General features: G+C 56.7%; 1 protein-coding gene across 5 annotated transcripts in view; it reads left to right on the forward strand.

Moving 5' to 3' along the window:
• The window catches only part of PRDM16 (PR/SET domain 16), a 314,126-nt gene that overhangs the window by 145,342 nt on the left and 151,239 nt on the right, over nucleotides 1–17,545 (forward strand). For all 5 annotated transcript variants that reach the window (XM_025427404.3, XM_025427408.3, XM_025427406.3 and 2 more), the window contains exon 3: nucleotides 6,206–6,256. In XM_025427404.3, the coding sequence (XP_025283189.3) occupies nucleotides 6,206–6,256 (51 nt within the window). The remainder of the gene's footprint in view (nucleotides 1–6,205; nucleotides 6,257–17,545) is intronic.

The following is a 17,545-nucleotide window of genomic DNA, read 5'->3' on the forward strand; positions in this document are numbered from 1 at the left end:
GGGCCCCTGGGAGAAGCAGGCCGGGGGTGAGTCCATTAAGGACTCCATGCCTGGGGCCCTGGAGGCAGAGCGGCCACGTCTCCTCGGCCAACATAAAGGTCTGCACGGTAGGACTCTGCTGCTGTCCACACGGCTGGACATCGGTGTGGGCCCGCAGGAAGGCGGGAGTATAAACCCCCGACGGCAGGAAGAGCCCCCGGGGGAGGCGATGTGGGCTGGCCGTGTAAACAGCGGTATGGGACCTGTGTGCCTTCGGGGATGGGCCCTCTGAAGGAGCCTGCGTCCTTTCTCGTGCCATACTTGACTGTGTAAATATTTTTCTTAGGAGTAAAGAGAGAGCCTGCATTCATTGGGTAGATCTCACTTGAAAGAACTGAGAAGTATCTGTTTAGGCATAAAAGCTGAAAACAGTGTCCAAGGCGCCTTTCAAAAAAAAATCATTTTTGTAGCTCAATCACAGCCAAGCCGATTTTTTTTTTTTAATGCAAAAAATAAATAAATATTACCCCGCTCCCAGTTGAGAGCTCAAGAGTTTGTGTCAACACCACGGGAGCCTCTGCGCTGGGAGCCAGGGCGGCCGCTGGTGACTAACCGCCCTTCCTGGTTCCTGGCGGAGCGGCCACAGGCCCCCACCCGGCTCTGCCCAAGCCCACCCTGGCCGCCGGCCTGCCCGTGGGGGGCACCCTCTTCCCAGAGGGTCCCAGCCAGGGGTCAGGTGCGGGTCCTGATGGGAAGGGACACCGTGTGGCTTCTTCCCACGGATCTTGCTCCTCCAGAGCAGAAGCTGGGATCAGAGACGGGGATTTGAACATGTCCCCCCGCCCCCCACTCCCGCCCCTTGGCAGCTTTGTGACCTCTGCCTGCCCCATCTCTGGAGCCTCTGCTTCCCTTCTGTAAAGCCAGGTATTGGCAGCGTTTGCCAGATGGGGTTGTAGAGAGAAGTGAGGGATGGGCCACCATGATGTGGGCCTCAGAAGGAGCCCCCGCTGGTCCCATCACCGCATCACCTCTGCTGTGGCCTCTGGGACCATGACCTCAGTGCAGCATGTCCACCAAGGAGGGTGGTGCTCATGGCAGGACTTTGATAGGATAGAAAAGTAAGGATGAGAACAGTCCTTTAAAAATCCCATCTTCCCAGAAAGAGAGGCCACACCAGTGAGGCTTCAAGCATCCCCGGCCGAGAACCAGATGAGTGTGAAGTATGGCCGTCTCGATATGGTCAGCTCATCGGGCCCATTCGAGCCGTAGAGGGTCCATGGCACCTGACCACCATCCTCCACCTTGGCCTGTCTATGCCTCCAGCAAGGGCCTGAGCCCCTGGTCCCCTCGAGGTCATCAGATGAAGGCTCAGAGTGGGGACAGCATGGAGAGGGGTCCCCATCCAGCCCACGGGCCCCAGCCTGCCCTCTCAGGACAGTGCTGTGGGGTGACCCACACAGACAGTGCTTGCCCCCACCCAGGGCAGCCCTTGTTCCAGGGGAGGGCTTAGGAATCAGCGTCCAGCCACTTCTAGGTCCTTGGGTAGAGACCTTGGCTCCATCAATAGAGGAGCAGGTTGGAGAGAGTCTGGCTGGAAGGCCAGGAGTGGGAGGTCAGGACATGAGAGTGTTGGGGGACCTCAGGGGCTCCAGGCCAGCCTGGGGGCTTTGTCCCCTTCTTCCTGGGTTTGGAGGCCGGGAGGCCAGGGCTCCATCTGGGCTCCCTCCTGTGGGCATGTTCTCAGATACTGTAATAACGGAGCATTTTGAAGGGAAAGAAGCCTTCTGGGATCCATTTGTGACACCGACCAGAAAGCTTAGCCCCCCTCGGGGGACACACCAGAACACGAGAGCTGTGAGCGTATGAGATGTCTGTGTGTGCGTCTCCTCTGGGCTGACTTTCTGGAGAACAGAGGGTATTTATTTTAAGAGTCAAAAAAGATGTTTTGACCAACCCCACTTAGCTCAATCCTGGCACTGATACCCACAGAGAAGTGAAATGCCGGAGGTCAAACCTCCCTTTTTTGGCTAAAATGCTTAATCAAAACACACCTAATACTTCTGCCGGGGTGTGGAGGTGGGGTTGAGAGCAGCCACAGCCACTGCCAACAGCCGACCCGCCAGCAACGCGCGTGCTGAGGCTCAGCTAGCAAAATAAAGAGGTTTTTCAGCAAAGCGGCAGCCTTGGCGGGGAAGGCCAGGGCTCAGAGGCTCCAGGAGGGGTGCGTCTGGTGGGTTTTCACCAGGGTTAGTGGTGGGTGAGTGGCCCATGGTGAGGTGCGTGCCTGCCAAGGCGGGCTGTTAAACAGACAGGGCAGCAGAGAGGAGCTGCGGGAATGGGCCCCCCGAACCATACTCGGATGCCCGCTCTGAGAGGGGCACCTCTTTCTTCAGAGTCCTGGCCTCGCCCCTCTCTGCATCACATGACTGTGGGGTAGGGGGCTCCTCCTGGCCACCTGCGGTCCTACCGCTGGGCATCTGGCCAGCCACACTGCAGCCCAACAGGGTCTGAGGTCCCAACTCAGGGGACAGTGCACGGACTCGGGTCCTGCCCGACCCTGTTCTACGCTCCATTCATTGGGTCTCATGCACAGAAACCTGACCTATTAGGGACCATGTGGTTTGGATGCCTGTCTCCGGATCCCTATCTGACCACAGACTCCTGGTTGGGTGGCAGCCGTCTCTGACCTGGTGCACAGACCTCGAGGGACTCTTCCCAGAATGGGGAGGAAGCATGTGACAGGTGGATTTCCTGGGATGCTCCATCTGTTTGGCCTCAGCCCCAAGCTTGTGGGACACAGGTGGGTATGGATGGAGGCTGGCTGTGTAAGGGGCACCAGAGATTTAGGGGAGCGAGGCTGCGTTCATGGTGTGCCCCACCTGCTAGGCGTGGTGGGGAGTGGCCACTCCTATGTTGTGTGCTGCTGGCTGGGCTCTCCTGGGAAAGTTTCTCCTGTGGCCATTTGACCTGGAGTTTCTGGTTGAATCAGGAGTGGTTGTGCAGGTGCCTCAGATGCTGCTCGGGGAACCTATAGGACCGAGGCTGCCGGGAAGGCCTTCCTGAGCTCCCACACTGGGCGGGGGAACATGGCCTGCAGCACCTTCAGGGAGAGAGACCGCCATGTATTGTCTGGAGTCTGGGGCAGCAGGCCTCCCAGCACCCTCTCTCAGCAGGTTGGGCCTCCTGCCCTGGACACTCGCCACCTGGGAGCAGAGAGATAGAAGGTCAGGGCCATGAAAAATAAAAAACATGGCAGGGGTGGCACAGACACCAACAGAGGGGCCGACGGGCTGAGGGAGGGGGGCTCCCACCCTGGGGCCTGGTCTCCAGCATGCAACGTGCTGGAGACCAGAGGGCCCCCATGTGGAGCCGTGGTGCTGACAGGGTGATGGAGTAGCTTTCTCATTCTCTCCAGAGCTCTCCACCACCTACCCATTGGGAGGAAGAGAGCTGGGCACAGGGCTTGAGCTCCCAGAGACACACCCCCAACCCCCCAGGAGGAGGACGAGGCCTCCCTGATAATGTCTGACCAGAGGGCAGCAAACCCCTGCTTCCAGCCCACACCTGGTGCCGTGGGGCTCAGGATGGGTGCGAGAGGGGGGCACTGTGCACAGGCCCTGCCCCAGTGCAGGCACACTGACCTCTCCTCAGGGGGAGAAAGACCCAGGCCTGGTTTCAACCCAGCCTTTATCTCAAAACATGATCCATTGTCCGTCTTCTTCTCCATTCATGAGCTGCACCCCAACTTCCTTCCGTACTCTAGGGGAGCCCCAGGGCCACCATAGGGTGGAGGAGTCCCTGTCACTGGACTCGGGCCTGTGCTCTTGGCTGGAGCCAAACCAGGAAGGATTCCACCCAAAATGGAGCTCAGCACTTTGCCTTCAGCACAGCTTGGGGCACGCAGGCAGCGGCAGCCCTCCAAACTTCTGTCCCCCTGTGGTCACAGCCGCCCTAGATGCCTGCAGTCGGCACTAGCGCTGCCGGTTAGGACAGTGCTCGACCTCCTGTGCAGGGCTGGAGGCCAGCTGGAGAAGGCCAGCTGACACTCGGTCCTCAGAGAGCCGGCAGCACGCTCTCCCGGGCTCTTCGGGCAACCGAGTGGTGCGTACACCCCGGTCCCCAGGGGCCATGACGCAGGGTTCCGGAGTTCCCAGGAAGGGAGATCGTCCCGAGGGGCACTATCCTCCTGTGGATGCTTCCCATGGTTGTGGGCCGGGCCGCAGGCTCTGCACCCCCCACCTAGTTAAAGCGCCGTGTTCTTGAGAATCAAGAACGTGTTCTCCCCTCCATGTGGGGTAGGTCCATCTGGTTCCAGGGACCTCGTGCCCCAAGCATGGAGCCCTCCGTGCTATGTCCAGGGTGACAGACATCTCTGTGCTGTCTGGGGTGCAGGCCTGGGTGGCCCCGGCGGAAGAGTGGACCCCATCCCTGGCCTTCAGGTGGCGGTGAGCAGGGCCCCCTCCTGGAAGCCACGGCTCTGCTGAGACGGTCTGCCTCATTCTCCCTTACCTTGCTCAGTTGACCGAGCCACCGACCAGCCTTCCTGGCTCTGGATCCAGAGTGAAAAGCAGACACACGAGAGAGTAGAAATGTGGGCCTGCCTACCGACCAGACTTAGCCCCCGGCCTCTGAGGCTGCCCTTCCAGGCCCCCGTGGTCAGCACCTGGTGACCTCGCCCCTCGAGGGTGCCCTGGGAGGCTCCATGGTCTCCGTGGGGCTCACCTTCTCCAACTCATTCTCTTCAAATGCAGAACCACCTTCCAAACCACAATTTCAGAATCTATTAAAAGAAACATAAAAATCTCCAACTGCTTAGAATTCTCAACATTTAAAAATATGACTTATTGTTATTACAGCTGAGCCCAGCAAACGTGCACCGTGGCCCCTCAGCCAGCCTGCATGGGCACTGGCCGGCACTCCACGCTCTGGGCTTGTGATTTGGAAGAGCAGTAGTGTGATTTTAAGGGGAGGCTAAATAAAACCCCTGGATTTGACACCATTTCTCACATTGTTTTTCAAATATTAGTTTCAATCTTGGTTTCTATTCTTATGGAAACGACGTTGCAATTTATATATGCGTCTATGCCCAGATTTGTGATCCAGAAGGGAAAATCCCATTTATACAGCTAATTTGTCAGTTTGCTTAGCTTAGAAAGCACTCCGGGACCCGTCACTGAAACGCCGTCCCTCTGGAGCGCAGCTTGGTGGTTTTTAAGAGGAGACGCCAGGCAGGCAAAACGCTACAGCTCTCCAAAGCCAAGCCAAGAAAAGCTCCTGGTCAAAATTGTCAGGTGAAAGAAAGACCCAAAAGGGCTGGTATCTTTTCTCCCCACGACCCCAAGCCTGTGTCCACAGGCCGAGGGCAGGGCAGCGGTTCCTGGCACTGCCCACCGCTGGAGGAGCTGGTCGTTAATGGCCAGCCTAGGGTGCTTCCGTGACGTGGGCACTGCTGCTTCTTGCCTTCGCCTGGTTTCCTCTGAGAAGCTTCCTCCAAAAACCACATCCACTTCCCAGGGGCCTGGGATAAAGAGCAAGTTAAATGCTGCTCCCTCTGATTTGCCAAAAGAGAAGCAGCAGAGAAATGGCATCAAATCACAGCCCCACCAGCCCCACCGGTGACAGGCAGGTGGTGCCACGCTCCGGCCAGCCTCCACCCTCTCCCGTTGCTCCCCCACCGCGGCTTCCCTTGGAGGGCGGCTTGACCGAGCCCCAGGGCGAAGTGGGGTGCTCAGCGAGGCTTTGCCTCACCAGGCAGACTGCAAGCCCCATGCGGTCCGATGCCCTGCGTGCTCCTGTTCCCCCGGCAGGGCTGCACGGCTCACAGCAGAGTCGCATCTAGACAGGCCCTGCTGGCAGAGCTCAGAGGCCGCACGGATGCCTTGCTGCCCCCATGGAACTGTTTCTGGTAATATGTGTGACTTGCCTTAAGGACTGGGGTCAGAGCCACCAGGAACGGGTCCTTCTCTACCAGGAACCAGCTGCCTTCCCAGGGAGGTGACACCAGGAGGGGTCCTTGGCGCTCTCAACAAATGAGGAGACACCATTGGAATAAAGGACCAGACTTCTCAACAGAGTGCTGTCTTCCATTTTACAGAGAAGCCCTCGGTCTTACCCCCCTCATTTCAGAGAACATTTGATCTGCCCCCACGGTTTACAGCCAGCCGCAGCCTGAGGACAGCATCCTGTTGGTCAGAAACTAACGTCCCCTCTCACAATTGTTTTGCAGCAAATGCTGACGGATACGGAAGTGTCGTCCCAGGAGGGCTGCATCCAAAAGGTAGGAGAGCTGGTTCCACGCCTTCTCCCTCGCCACGGGCCATGTGCCATCCTGAGCTCGCACGCACGTCGCCAGGTCCTTGGTTGCGGTCAGCCGTTCGCAAGCAATGCGTCGTGTGTGGTGGAATGCATGCCCAGGACAGGGGTTCCGATGATGTTAGGACGGATGCTGGCAGGTAGGGGGTCAGGGGGGCTGAACCACCCTGACTCCTGAGGATCTGGAGAGCCTGCACCAGTGGGAACACTCAGGCCACGCAGATGCAGGAAAATTAAATAAACACAGGTCATGTTTGTTTAACCATCTCCACTGGATACTCACATGAAAAGAATATGGAGACGGGAGAAGAAACCACAATTGGCTGCAAATTCCACAAAGCCTTTGCTGTACTCAGCCTCCAAAGAGGGCTCAGGCAGGGCGTTAAATAAGCAGCCCATTAGGTGAAAGAAAAAGTGTCAACGTGGGCACGGTCTCCTGCCCTCCTGGCGGGTGACGGACGGTAGCTGGGTGGTAGACATTAGCGCTGCAGGATCTAGAGAGTAAACTAGGCCCAGAAAAAACCCCATACAGAGTGACGTTCCTGCATGCTGCTATGGGCTGCACAGCCAGCAGCGAGGACGGGATCCAGAAGTCAGCCCCAAACCCAGAAGCCACTCATCAGACAGGGTCGGTCCCACCCAGATGGGGTTGCCCATGCACATGCACACACACAGGACACACTACCCACACTCGTGCATGGTGGGTGTATGGATCTTCAGAAGAATTAAAACAGCGCCCTCATGTCGTGCTTGCCTCAAAGCACCACCCAGATGAGGCGGGGCTTGGTGCCCATCTAGGATGTATAGACGGTGTCCGGACCCTAGGGCCCTGGGTTGTCTCGCCCCCATCAAGCGCCGTTGCTGCCTATGCAGATCGCAAGACATGTGCTATGGGGCATGGTCAGCCTCTCCTGGGGACCCTGAGGCACAGCCGAGCGCCGCAGTCCTCGCAAAGGGAACAGTCCTGCCTATGACATCACAGGTGTACCCCGTGCCTGGCTCAAGGGTCTGAGCCCAGGACTCTGGGCAGAGCGCTCTGTCAGGGGCCAGGCACCTGCCCCTTCTCGCTGGGTTCAACCCCACAGATACTGATTTTGGAGGAAACCTTGTGAAGGGAGGGATGGTCCCACCCTGAAGTGACCCCCAGCAGGAGCTCTGGCAGGGGTGATCTTTTAGCTCATTCTTTACCCATGGTCTGTGTCTGGCCAAGGACTGGCCCGTCCCAGCGCCACTGCCCAGGGCAGCTGGGGGCCTTTCTTCCTTAAAACACAGCTGCCCTCCCAATGGCCCCCTTCCCTCCTCCTGCCTCTAAGGACAAACTTATACATCCCTAAAGGATGTAAGGTAGCCAGAGACTTAAAACAGCTTTCCCGTATTTCAAAGAATTGAAGTCTTTTCTCTCCCCTCGAGAAAGGACCTGCACTTCAGTACTTCTCTTAACTCCTAGAGAGAACATGAAATCTTCATTTTTCTCACCATGAGCAACCAACTGACCACCTGCCACCGGGTGACTTGCCCCTGACAGTGGGGTGGACGGATGAGAGGTTAGAGGTGATGATGCATTTACAGTAGGATGGGGGTGGTGGCCGGGGTGGGGGGCAGGCGGTTGTCCAGCATGGGTACCGGGGTCAAGGCAGAAGGCCCACAAGTCAAGTCTAAATGCAAAGATAGTGAGGCCAGTGTTGGATGCTTTTGAGGCAGGACAAAATGCAATGGGGAGAACCACAGTGCCTCTACTGCGCTCCTGGAGCATCGTGGTTCCTGACTCGCCTTTTCCTCTTCTAAATACTCAGCCCGTCAGGCCCTGGCTGACCTTTCCGGTCTGGTCAGAGGTCTTTCTGGAGAGCTGCTCAGGTTATGGGTGGAAGGAGCCAGCCACCAGGGACCCACCCACACTGTGGTGCACAGGTATCCCCTCAAACATGTTGTGTTTGGCCCTTGTGAGGCCGAGATGAGGCGTCTGAGGTTCCCTCTCCATGCAGAATCCTAACTGACCCAATGGCCACAGCAGCCAGATAGTCAGGGGGCCCGGACACAGAGCAAAGGGAGCCTGGGCGGCCGCCTGTTTCAAAAAAGGCCTCCAGACACCCAGCCCGGCACCTCTGCCTCTCTGCCTGCCGCCACCCTGCAGGCCCCTGTTGCAGGAGGAGGCTGCTGCCTGCAAGGGAGCCCTGCCACTCTGTCATGCGCACCTCTCCCCACGGCACTCAGCCATCTACTGAATTCTGGGATTTTTCCGGCCTCGCACTGACCTAAGACTTTATCAGCATTTGGGGCATTCAAGTGTGACGGGATGGGTGCCCAGGGTCACATGGGTGGGATGATCAAAACCTAGCCCTGGTGCTTAGATCTGGACCCATCCGGTTACGGTTCCGTGCCCAGACAATCGAGAGGGAGGGAGAGGGGAGGGAGATGGGAGCTAAAATGCAAAGCCAAATGGGTTCACGTGCTGAGGCTGAGAAAGGAGTAAATGCAGTGTTCTTTTGACCTTCTTTCCAAAACACAGGTCCCACCTTACCAGGAGCTGTGTGACTTACAGCCGTGGAGATCTGTGCGTGCACATATATTATAGAATATGACCACACATGCCTCTGTGTGCTGCTTTAAGGACACATTTAGTGAATTCCTTGGCAGGAGGATGCAGACCTCCATTTATCAGTTTTGTGGTTTGGGATTTTTGTGTCTGGCTGGATGGGCCTCTCCTTCCCCGCACATTTGGGAGCTGTCAAACACCTCGGGCAGTCGCAGGGGGCCTTGGGTGGGTCCATGGACATCTGCAGCTTTGGTCAATCCATCTCTAGGAGGATGATTCTTCCCATTTTTTATGTGCATCAGTGAAGTGTAACAAAAGGTAACAAATGCCATCAGCGACTTGACACAGATACAGGAAAATGTGATATTTTGCGGGCAAGTCGTAGTTATAAATTCTAAGCACTGGAGAGCCAGGTTGCTGGTGGTGCCGTGGAATCCCTCTGTGGGAGCTCAGGCGGGAGCCCAGACCCTGACCCCGGCCCTGGCCCTGGCCCTGGCCCAGGCCCAGGGAGTTTGGCTGAACCCATAGGCACTGTGAAGGCAGGATTCGAACTCAGGAGTGGCTGGGCCTACAGCACAGGGCGGGCTCCGGTGGAAGTGATGGGCTGGGACCACAGCGTAAAAGCCTTGCCTCTGAGGTTCCCAGATGCCCCTCCCCGCCGCACCCCTCCGTGGCATCGCCTGCATCCCTCATGCCCTGTCCCCTCTACTCTGTGCCGCGATCCCACATCCATCCCCATCCCTTGCGCCCACATTCTTTCACGGCCTGCAGCTTCCCGCAGCCTTGGTGCTGGTGAGACTGGGACCCGCGCTTGCTACCCCTGGCACCCTTGCCATCTTGCATCCCCGTGCCCACCCAGTGTGTCCTGGGCAGGAACCCACACTGCTGCCTACAAAGTCACTTTGACTGCAGGTCTCCAGGTCTAGCTGCGTGGCCTCTTCCAGCCTCAGCGCCTTGGACCTCTGGGACTGCTCCCTCCGGTGGACTCTATTTCGTCTCTGTTTACTTAGAGGGAAAGCCCGGGGCTCCTGCAGAGCAAACATCTGCGGGAGATAATCTAGCGAGTTGTCCATCCATCACTCGGGTCGCCCGGCTCCCTGGAGAGCCCGCCGGAGCTTGTAATAAAAAGGCCCAGCGAAGAGGCTTTGGGGACGAATAAAGAGCCGTGTTAAGGGCCCGCTGCAAATGGATGGAAGACATTATTAAGGTTCAATGGCCGTCTTATCAAAATCCAATAGGATAGACATTTGGCAAAAGGCTTAAATTTATTCTTTGACTTTCTGGAGGGCTTGAATTTATCCGTTAACAAGAGTGTAGTCCGCCCGGGGAGATGGTATCAGCTAAAAGAATTTTGATTTAATCTCTCCGGTGATATGAAAAGGGGACACACAAGCCCCGGGCAGCCTCCCCTTTGTCCCAGTTTATCTTGTTTCCTTTGACCATCGTGAAAAGGAAGGACGTGTTAATACGGTACAACTGGGGGGAACGGCACACAAAAGGAAGTGACCTTCTCCTTTTCTTATTTTTATTTTTTCCTCTCCTCCCCTTCTCAGTCTGCCCCCACCCCACCAAAAATCAGGAATCTGCACCAGCAGGGCCAGGACCAGAAGGGGAAGGGTGCCTCTTGAGAAGCCATGAGGATGGCAGCCGTCTCGCCGCTGCAGCTCTGGGGGAGCCAGGGCGGAGGGGGGATACTGGGGGTGCACAGAGAGTCAGAAGTAGAGGAAGCTAATGAAGTCCCGCTGCTGGAGGAGGGAGCACGATGGCTTCATAAATCTCTTCCCCGTCATCACGTGCAAAATGCTACAGGTCATAAAAGCCATCCGATAGCCCAGCCTGGCACTGTCCACACAGGGTGATGGATTGATAATTATTATAATTTGTGAAATGATTATTTGGATGTTAGAACCGTGGTGTGCATCGCTGGGCTGTTGTGTGTGCGCTCCTGTGTGCTCGAGCCTGGCCCCGGGGCGATGGCTCTGGTCTCTGGGATCCCTCCTGCGGCGGCGGGGTTGGGGGGGGTGGCGGTGGCTGGGGGCTGGGGAGGCCTGGCCAGTGAGTACGGAAAGACAACTCTTTGAGCCGCAGGAAGGTGGGAGCAGAGACCGCAGACAACTGCTGGGTGTGTGCAGGGATTCCCTGGGAAGCCCGCACGCCACCCAGCTGTGCCCCTGGGGGTTTGCAGGCCTGGTTCTTGGCCTGGCCCGGGTCGAGGAAGTGCCTCACAGCGCCGCGTAGCCAGATCCGGTGGGCACTGCTGCGATCTGCGGTCTGTTGCTCTGGCGCTGTTCTGGAGGTGGCTGGGGGGCCGGGGAGGGCGGTGCAGACAGAAGGGAGGTGGCTGGCCCAAGAAGCCACATCCAAAAATGCAGAAGCCCCAGCAAGAAGTGTCGATGTGCACACATGGGCTCAGCTGGCCTTAGTGGCCCTGGCAAGGTTCACTGGATCCTTCTCCTGCTCTGGCGAGGACGGTTCCAGCAATCCTTTCCCTTTTCCCCTTCTCCCGCCAGCCAGCAACACTCAGGAGCCACCAGCACCCTAAGGCTCACCCAAATTCTACCTGCAAAGTCGCTCTATTACCCCAAAAACCATCACATCGGAGACCCCAGGCCTCAGAGCCCTGCGATCACAATTAATAATTTGCATGCGGGATCGGTTATGTCTTTATGAAATCAAAGTGTGTTTAGCTGCCACGGAGACAGCCCCGAGTTGATTTTGATAATCTGGGGCTGAATAGACTTGCTCGGATGCAGTAAGCCCCCAACAAAAGGCTGGGCAGTGGCTGAAAGCCCTCTGACGGCACGTCTCCCTCTCCTTTGTTCGGGGGCCGCTGATAAAAGAACCAGGAGTCCATTAATTCAGTGAATGAACATATAGTAAAGTCAGTGCCTCTTGAGAACAATAATGTTGAGGTCAGCTTCGGTTGCCATGGAAACTAAGTACTCCTAAGAAGTTTGCATCCGTGATTTTGCTGAATCAAAGGCTGCAAAGCGGAGAGGTGTAGGGGGCCGTGACCAGAGAGTAGGAGCGCGCCGCCTCCACGAGTCCCCTTCCCGAGTCCCCTTCCCGATGGCCCAGCCGAGTCTGGCTTCCGGCCCCACCCGGGAGGGCTCTGATTTCACAACTGTGACGCTTATCTGGAGAGGCCGAGAAGGTGTGACTTCAGTGGCTCCGGTTCCCCAGCACAAAGTCAGGCCCCAGGGAGGGGCCGTGGCCTGGAGGCTCTGCTGCCACTCGGAGGGCGGACTCTGACCTCGGGCCACCCCTGGGCACCTGAACTTGTCCCTGGGATGGGGGGGGGCGGTGCTGGGGCCCCTTCCAGCCCCGATAAGGGTGATTAATGGGCCCACGGTGACAGCGAGGGTGAGCCACAGGCAGCTGCGGCCGGGCGACCATGTTACAAATGTGATCTTTCTGCATTTTCAGGCCCCTAAATGGAGCCGATTTCCCTTACTTCGCCCTCGCCCTGTCCTGGGGTCCCCGAAACCAGCTTAAAGCATGGGATCTGCTGGGAGAGGTGCAGGGGATTTATCACCTGCCCGTGGTGGGGGGCTCAGGGATCTGGGGATCTGAGGAAGGCCGGCCTGGGCCTGGGGGTGCAACAGCTCCCACAGACAGCCCGTGCCCCAGAGTCACACTTGGGGGGCGGGGAGAGAGTTTAGCTTCTCCTCTTTGCAACTGAGAAAACCACGTGCCAGTCCATTCTCTCCCCAGCAACCCCCCCCCCCACCCCGAGAATTGAGAATTGGGCTCTGAAAGGCTGTGGCATGGGATCCACAAGGAGGACGTCCCCCTCGGGGCCCAGCAGCCCCGCTGGTAGGGCTTGTGAGAGCAGGTGACTTGGGGGGGGGGCTCACTGGGGTCAGGCCCTCCCCCTGCTGCCCTGCTGACACTTTCTGCCCAGACTTAAATCTCAAAGGCTGAGAACATCACACCTTTTGTAGAACAGACTCAGAAAGAAAAAATACCTTTAACCTGGAAGGTAAACAAGGAACTCCTCATTGTGGCTGGAGACCCAGTGCCCCTCTCAGCCCACCTTAGCCCCCCACACCTGGTCCTGCCTGGACACTGTGGCCCTCGGCCTTGAGCTTGGCCTTGTGCGTTTCCAGCTCCTCCTCTGCAGGCTGGACGGATAATCAGATAACACATGTCCAGGGCCAGACCTGCTCCAGGCATTCAACTGGGGAACAGGACAGTGGTTGGGTGCTGCTCTGGGCACCTGGGCCTGCTTACTGGAGTTGGGGATGTGGCTGCCTGGCCGGCATGGAGCCAAGGGGGCCTTGGGGGTAGAGGGCCCTGGGGGGGAAGCTGGCCTTGGGCCGAGGGTGTCAAGGCTGTCTGGGGTCCAAGTGCACAGGCAGTGGAGCGGAGGCCATGGGGCCCTCCTGGACACCATGCAGAACCTCGGGGTGTCCAAGGTGGCGCTCATAGGAGGTGCTAAGAGAGATCGTTTAGAGCAGGACGCCTCTCGCGCCGGGTAATGAAGCGGATTTATTATCTACATTACTGGCTTTATAGGAGCCAGATGGTGGTGTCAATAAACTCTGTAATCTTCAGGTGGGTGCAATACTGAGTTAATTAAATTGTGCCTCACTATTAGGAGAGAAAAATATATCAGCTCTGAGGCCTATTTAGCGGCTTCTGCTTTAAACACACAGACACTCACCTCAGCGAAGCCTGCGGCCCTGGTCTGGGGGGCCTCTCCCCTAGTACTGGCTGCTGCTCTCAGACGAGAAACCCACCCAGGGGCTCACCTCTGCTCTGAAAGCCCTGCCATTGTCCATTAGTGTGACTGTCATCATTTGGAGGGTAAGGCAGGCAGACTTCTAGTTTCACACAAACAGGGATGTCAAAGGGGCTGGTCCCTCTCAAGGTAAAAGACAGGATGGAGCATGAAAGATGCTGTGAAGCCCTCTGTCCGCCTGGTCACTTCTGCGCTGCCCACTTCTCTCTTGGGGCATACATGGGACATCTCAGGCCTCAAGGGAGGGCTGGCTCCTGAGGTCCCCTCAGATGGTATTCCCTGGGGAGGTCTCAGGGCCAGGCTGTGCCAGTGCCGCTCGCCAGAACCCAGGACCCCACCCTGTCCCTGCACAGGCCTGCGTGAGGGCTTGGGAAAGCCTGTTCACTTGGATACAGGAAAATGGGGTTGGATTTGGGGGTCTCTGGGGCCCACCGGGCAGTGGAAGCTCTCGGCCAGGGAAGGCTGGGCCCTCCCCACCCCATCTACAAGGGCACCTGCTATCGGAGCAAGTGGGCTCCAGCACCAGGTTTGCAGAGGGGACGAGTCCACCAGTTCCCCACCTTCTCTGGGCTGTGGCACTGGCTTCCTACGTCCGTGTGGGTGTGCATGTGGTGATCCCAGTGAGGGACACCAGCTGGCACTGTCGAGCCTCTGCCCTGCCCCACCCCCCAGAAGCTTTGAGGCTCATGCTGCTGTTGGGCTCAACCTGGTGGGAGGTCACAGGGCCAGGAGGAGGGTGCAAGGGAAGAAGAGCAGGCAGGTGCAAGGGCTATAGAGGGGGCATCAGGCCCTGCTTGGGATCCCAGTGAGGGGTCCTCTGTTGCGGTCATTTATAGAATGCTTGCTGCATACCAGCCACTGGATGTCCATCACGTAGCCCAGTTACCCCAACAGGTCTTGTTCTCTGTACTGAGTAGGAAACTCAGGCACGGAGAATTTAAGTCACTGAATTAGGTAGGGACACAATTCAGCAGAGAGGTTGAGGGTTTCCACCACCAGCCAGTGAGACTCGGGGGCACATGTTCCGGAGTTCCCAGTTGAACCACATGCCTCCATTGTTGCTCCCTGGACCCCAAGTCAGAGCTCACCTACATACCTCAGAGTTCAGAGGGCGCTGATTTCAGTAAGCCAGTGTGGGTTGCACACGTGGGAAGCAGGTGTACCAGTCAACCATTGCCACAATCCTGCTGCGTAGCAAACTGTCCCCAAACTGTGGCTTACAGCAGTACTCACTGGTTCTCATACGTGTGCAGCAGGCTGGTCCAGGCTGGGCTCAGCTGGCCATGGTTGGTTCTGTCGCCCTCCTTAGACCTGTGGGCTACATGGGGGCGTGTTGTCATCGTGATGGCAGAAGAGGGGATGCATGCAATCATCACGGGGCCTAGGCTCAGAATGAGCACGTTACACCCGCATCCACCACAGCCAATAGCATAGGGTGGGAGAATGAGCTCTGCCTCTCATGGATGCGGTCATGGGGCAGAGGGCATGGAGGTGGGGGCACTAGCATGTTCTACTGTAGCAGGCTTCTTGGAGGAGGTGGTCCTGGAGGTGACACATGACCCGTTCACAGGTGACAAGCTGATGTGAGGAGGGTCACTTGAGGTGTGTAGATAGAGAATGAATGGAGTCCGTGTGAGGCAAATACATTGTGAGCGGGCAGGAAAAGACGAGGACGCCTCGCTGGCACAGCTTCCCCGCCTCCCCAGATTCTGGGATCTCTCAGATGCACAAGACCCTAAGGGACGATCCCCTCTTCCCCTGGGGGCTTTGATCTGTGGTCTGGAGTTGCCGAGGAACAGCAATGCCAGTGTTGGGAGTTGTCCTCGTTCCCCTTGCTGGGAGGGACTCAGGAGCCCCTGTAGGGAGGCAGACTAGGATGGGGAAGGATAAATCAACTCAGGCCCACCCCGGGCCCTAAAAGAGGCATTTGGATAACCTCCCACTAGAAAGAGGGCTTTGCTCTCAGGCCACGGGAAGAACCTTAAGTACTTAGGACCAGGTGACAGAAGCCCAATCTGAGAAGGCTATGTATACACTTTGTGATGCCAGCTGCAGGACATTCTGGAAAAGACAGAACCGTGGACACAGTGAAAAGATCTGTGGATTCCAGGGGTGGGTGGAGGGAGGGCTGGACAGGTGCAGAGCAGAGGACCGGTAGGTCAGTGACACTATCCAGGGGTGGCTACAGACACAGGTGTTTATCTGGATCCATAGAAGGTACAACTGACCCCAACAGCAAGGCCTAATACTGATCATGGGCCTGACTCAACGACGTGTCAGTACTGGCTCATCATTTATAAGAAACCATCGCGCTCACACAAGACGTTCATGTTAGGTGGTTGGGAGGGGTGGGGGTGATGGGAATGCTCTGCACTTTACACTCATTATCTATAAAACTAAAACTGCCCGAAAATATAAAGACTATTCGTTTCTTAAAAGCAAGAGTTTCGGAAAAGTGGACATGACAGGCATGCACGTTTTCTGTGAAGCATCGCTCACATATAAGGACGTGTGTATAGGAACAGGCTGCACAGGGAATAATACAAGCGTGATAATGTCACTCTTTGCTGTGACATCATGTCTGAGTTTGTAAAACTTAACATCCGTAGGGGGTGTTTTGCTTATTAAATATGCTGACTTAGGTGAAGTGCTTATCCAGGGCCTGGCCCACACCCACGCCAGATGGCGAGGGACACTACTGCTGTGGTCGGTGGTGTCGGCCAGATGTGGGCACTGTTCCCGTGTGCTGGATCATAAACCCCGTGTGGTCAGGATTCCCCTCCTGCCTCCACGTGGTACCACTCACTGAATGCCCGAGCCTCTGCCTTCGGGGACCGCGGTCACACAGGGCCTTCTGCCCGCCTTGAATGGGATGGACCATCTGGCCTGTGGGCATTTCTACATTTACTGGCATGACGGCCCCCAGAACGCTGCTCCCTCCAACACAGCGGCCAGGAAATGCTGGATAGGTCCTGCGGCAGTCACCGTAGGCAGAGCCACCCTGTGAGCCACGCGAGGCATACAGGAGAAATCCAGCCACAGGCTGTTTTGTTAGGTGTCTGGGCTTTGGAGTCTGTCACTGCAGCGTGACCTTGTCATGCACACATTCAGCAATGCTGACCACGCGCCTACTATGCGTAGGTGCTAGAGACACCAGTTGGAATTCCTCGAGGTCTCTACCCTCCCAGGGTTCATGTCTGTCTGTTTGAGACCCCGGTCACCCGCAGCCTCGTGCCTGGTGTCCCTGGCCTCTGGGGACACCCACCCGCCAAGTTCCCGATCAGACACTGCTCCCAGTGGTGGGGCTTCCGAGAGCCTCTTGTGCTGTTTCTCTGTTCATTTTTGGTGGAAGCGACCCCATCTTGCCATGTTGGCTCGGCCCCATCCCTGCAGGTCGGGGATTTGAGGGAGTCCTTTCTCCAGGCCATTATTCATTTTTATCCTCTGTTATATACGGAGGGAAATTGTAAGGATAACAAATTGATTTTGGCCAGGAAGAGTGGGCTTCTTAATTTAACAGATTCAGTGTGAGCGCACCGCTTTCTTGATAATATTTCCTTCTTTGAATAATACCCTCCTTCAGCCACGGCCTCTTTGTATGCTAACAGGATTCATTATTCTACGCGACACCCCCTTCCATCAGCCTAGGCTGTGTTGCCGAACGGTTTCTGCTTATCCAGTTAACAAGATGTTTCTCCAGTATAGTGTTGATAAATTAAGTAATAAAAAGCAAGACTTATTATTTTATGTTGGAACCTTGCCTCTGTTATTTCTGAGCAATGGCCAGGATTCAGAGTATTAGCCACAGAAATGTTTGCATTGCCGGAGATGGAAAATTATCACATAAAGAGGGTCTGATGTGGTGTTCATCACGGATCAGCTGAGAGGAAGCAGGGATTCAAAAACAAACAAAAATAAATAAATAACAAAAATCCTCTTCCCTGACCTTGCACTGGGTGGGAAGGGGACGGGTGGGC

This window comes from Canis lupus, chromosome 5 (genome assembly GCF_003254725.2).
Source record: "Canis lupus dingo isolate Sandy chromosome 5, ASM325472v2, whole genome shotgun sequence".
NCBI lineage: Eukaryota > Metazoa > Chordata > Mammalia > Carnivora > Canidae > Canis > Canis lupus.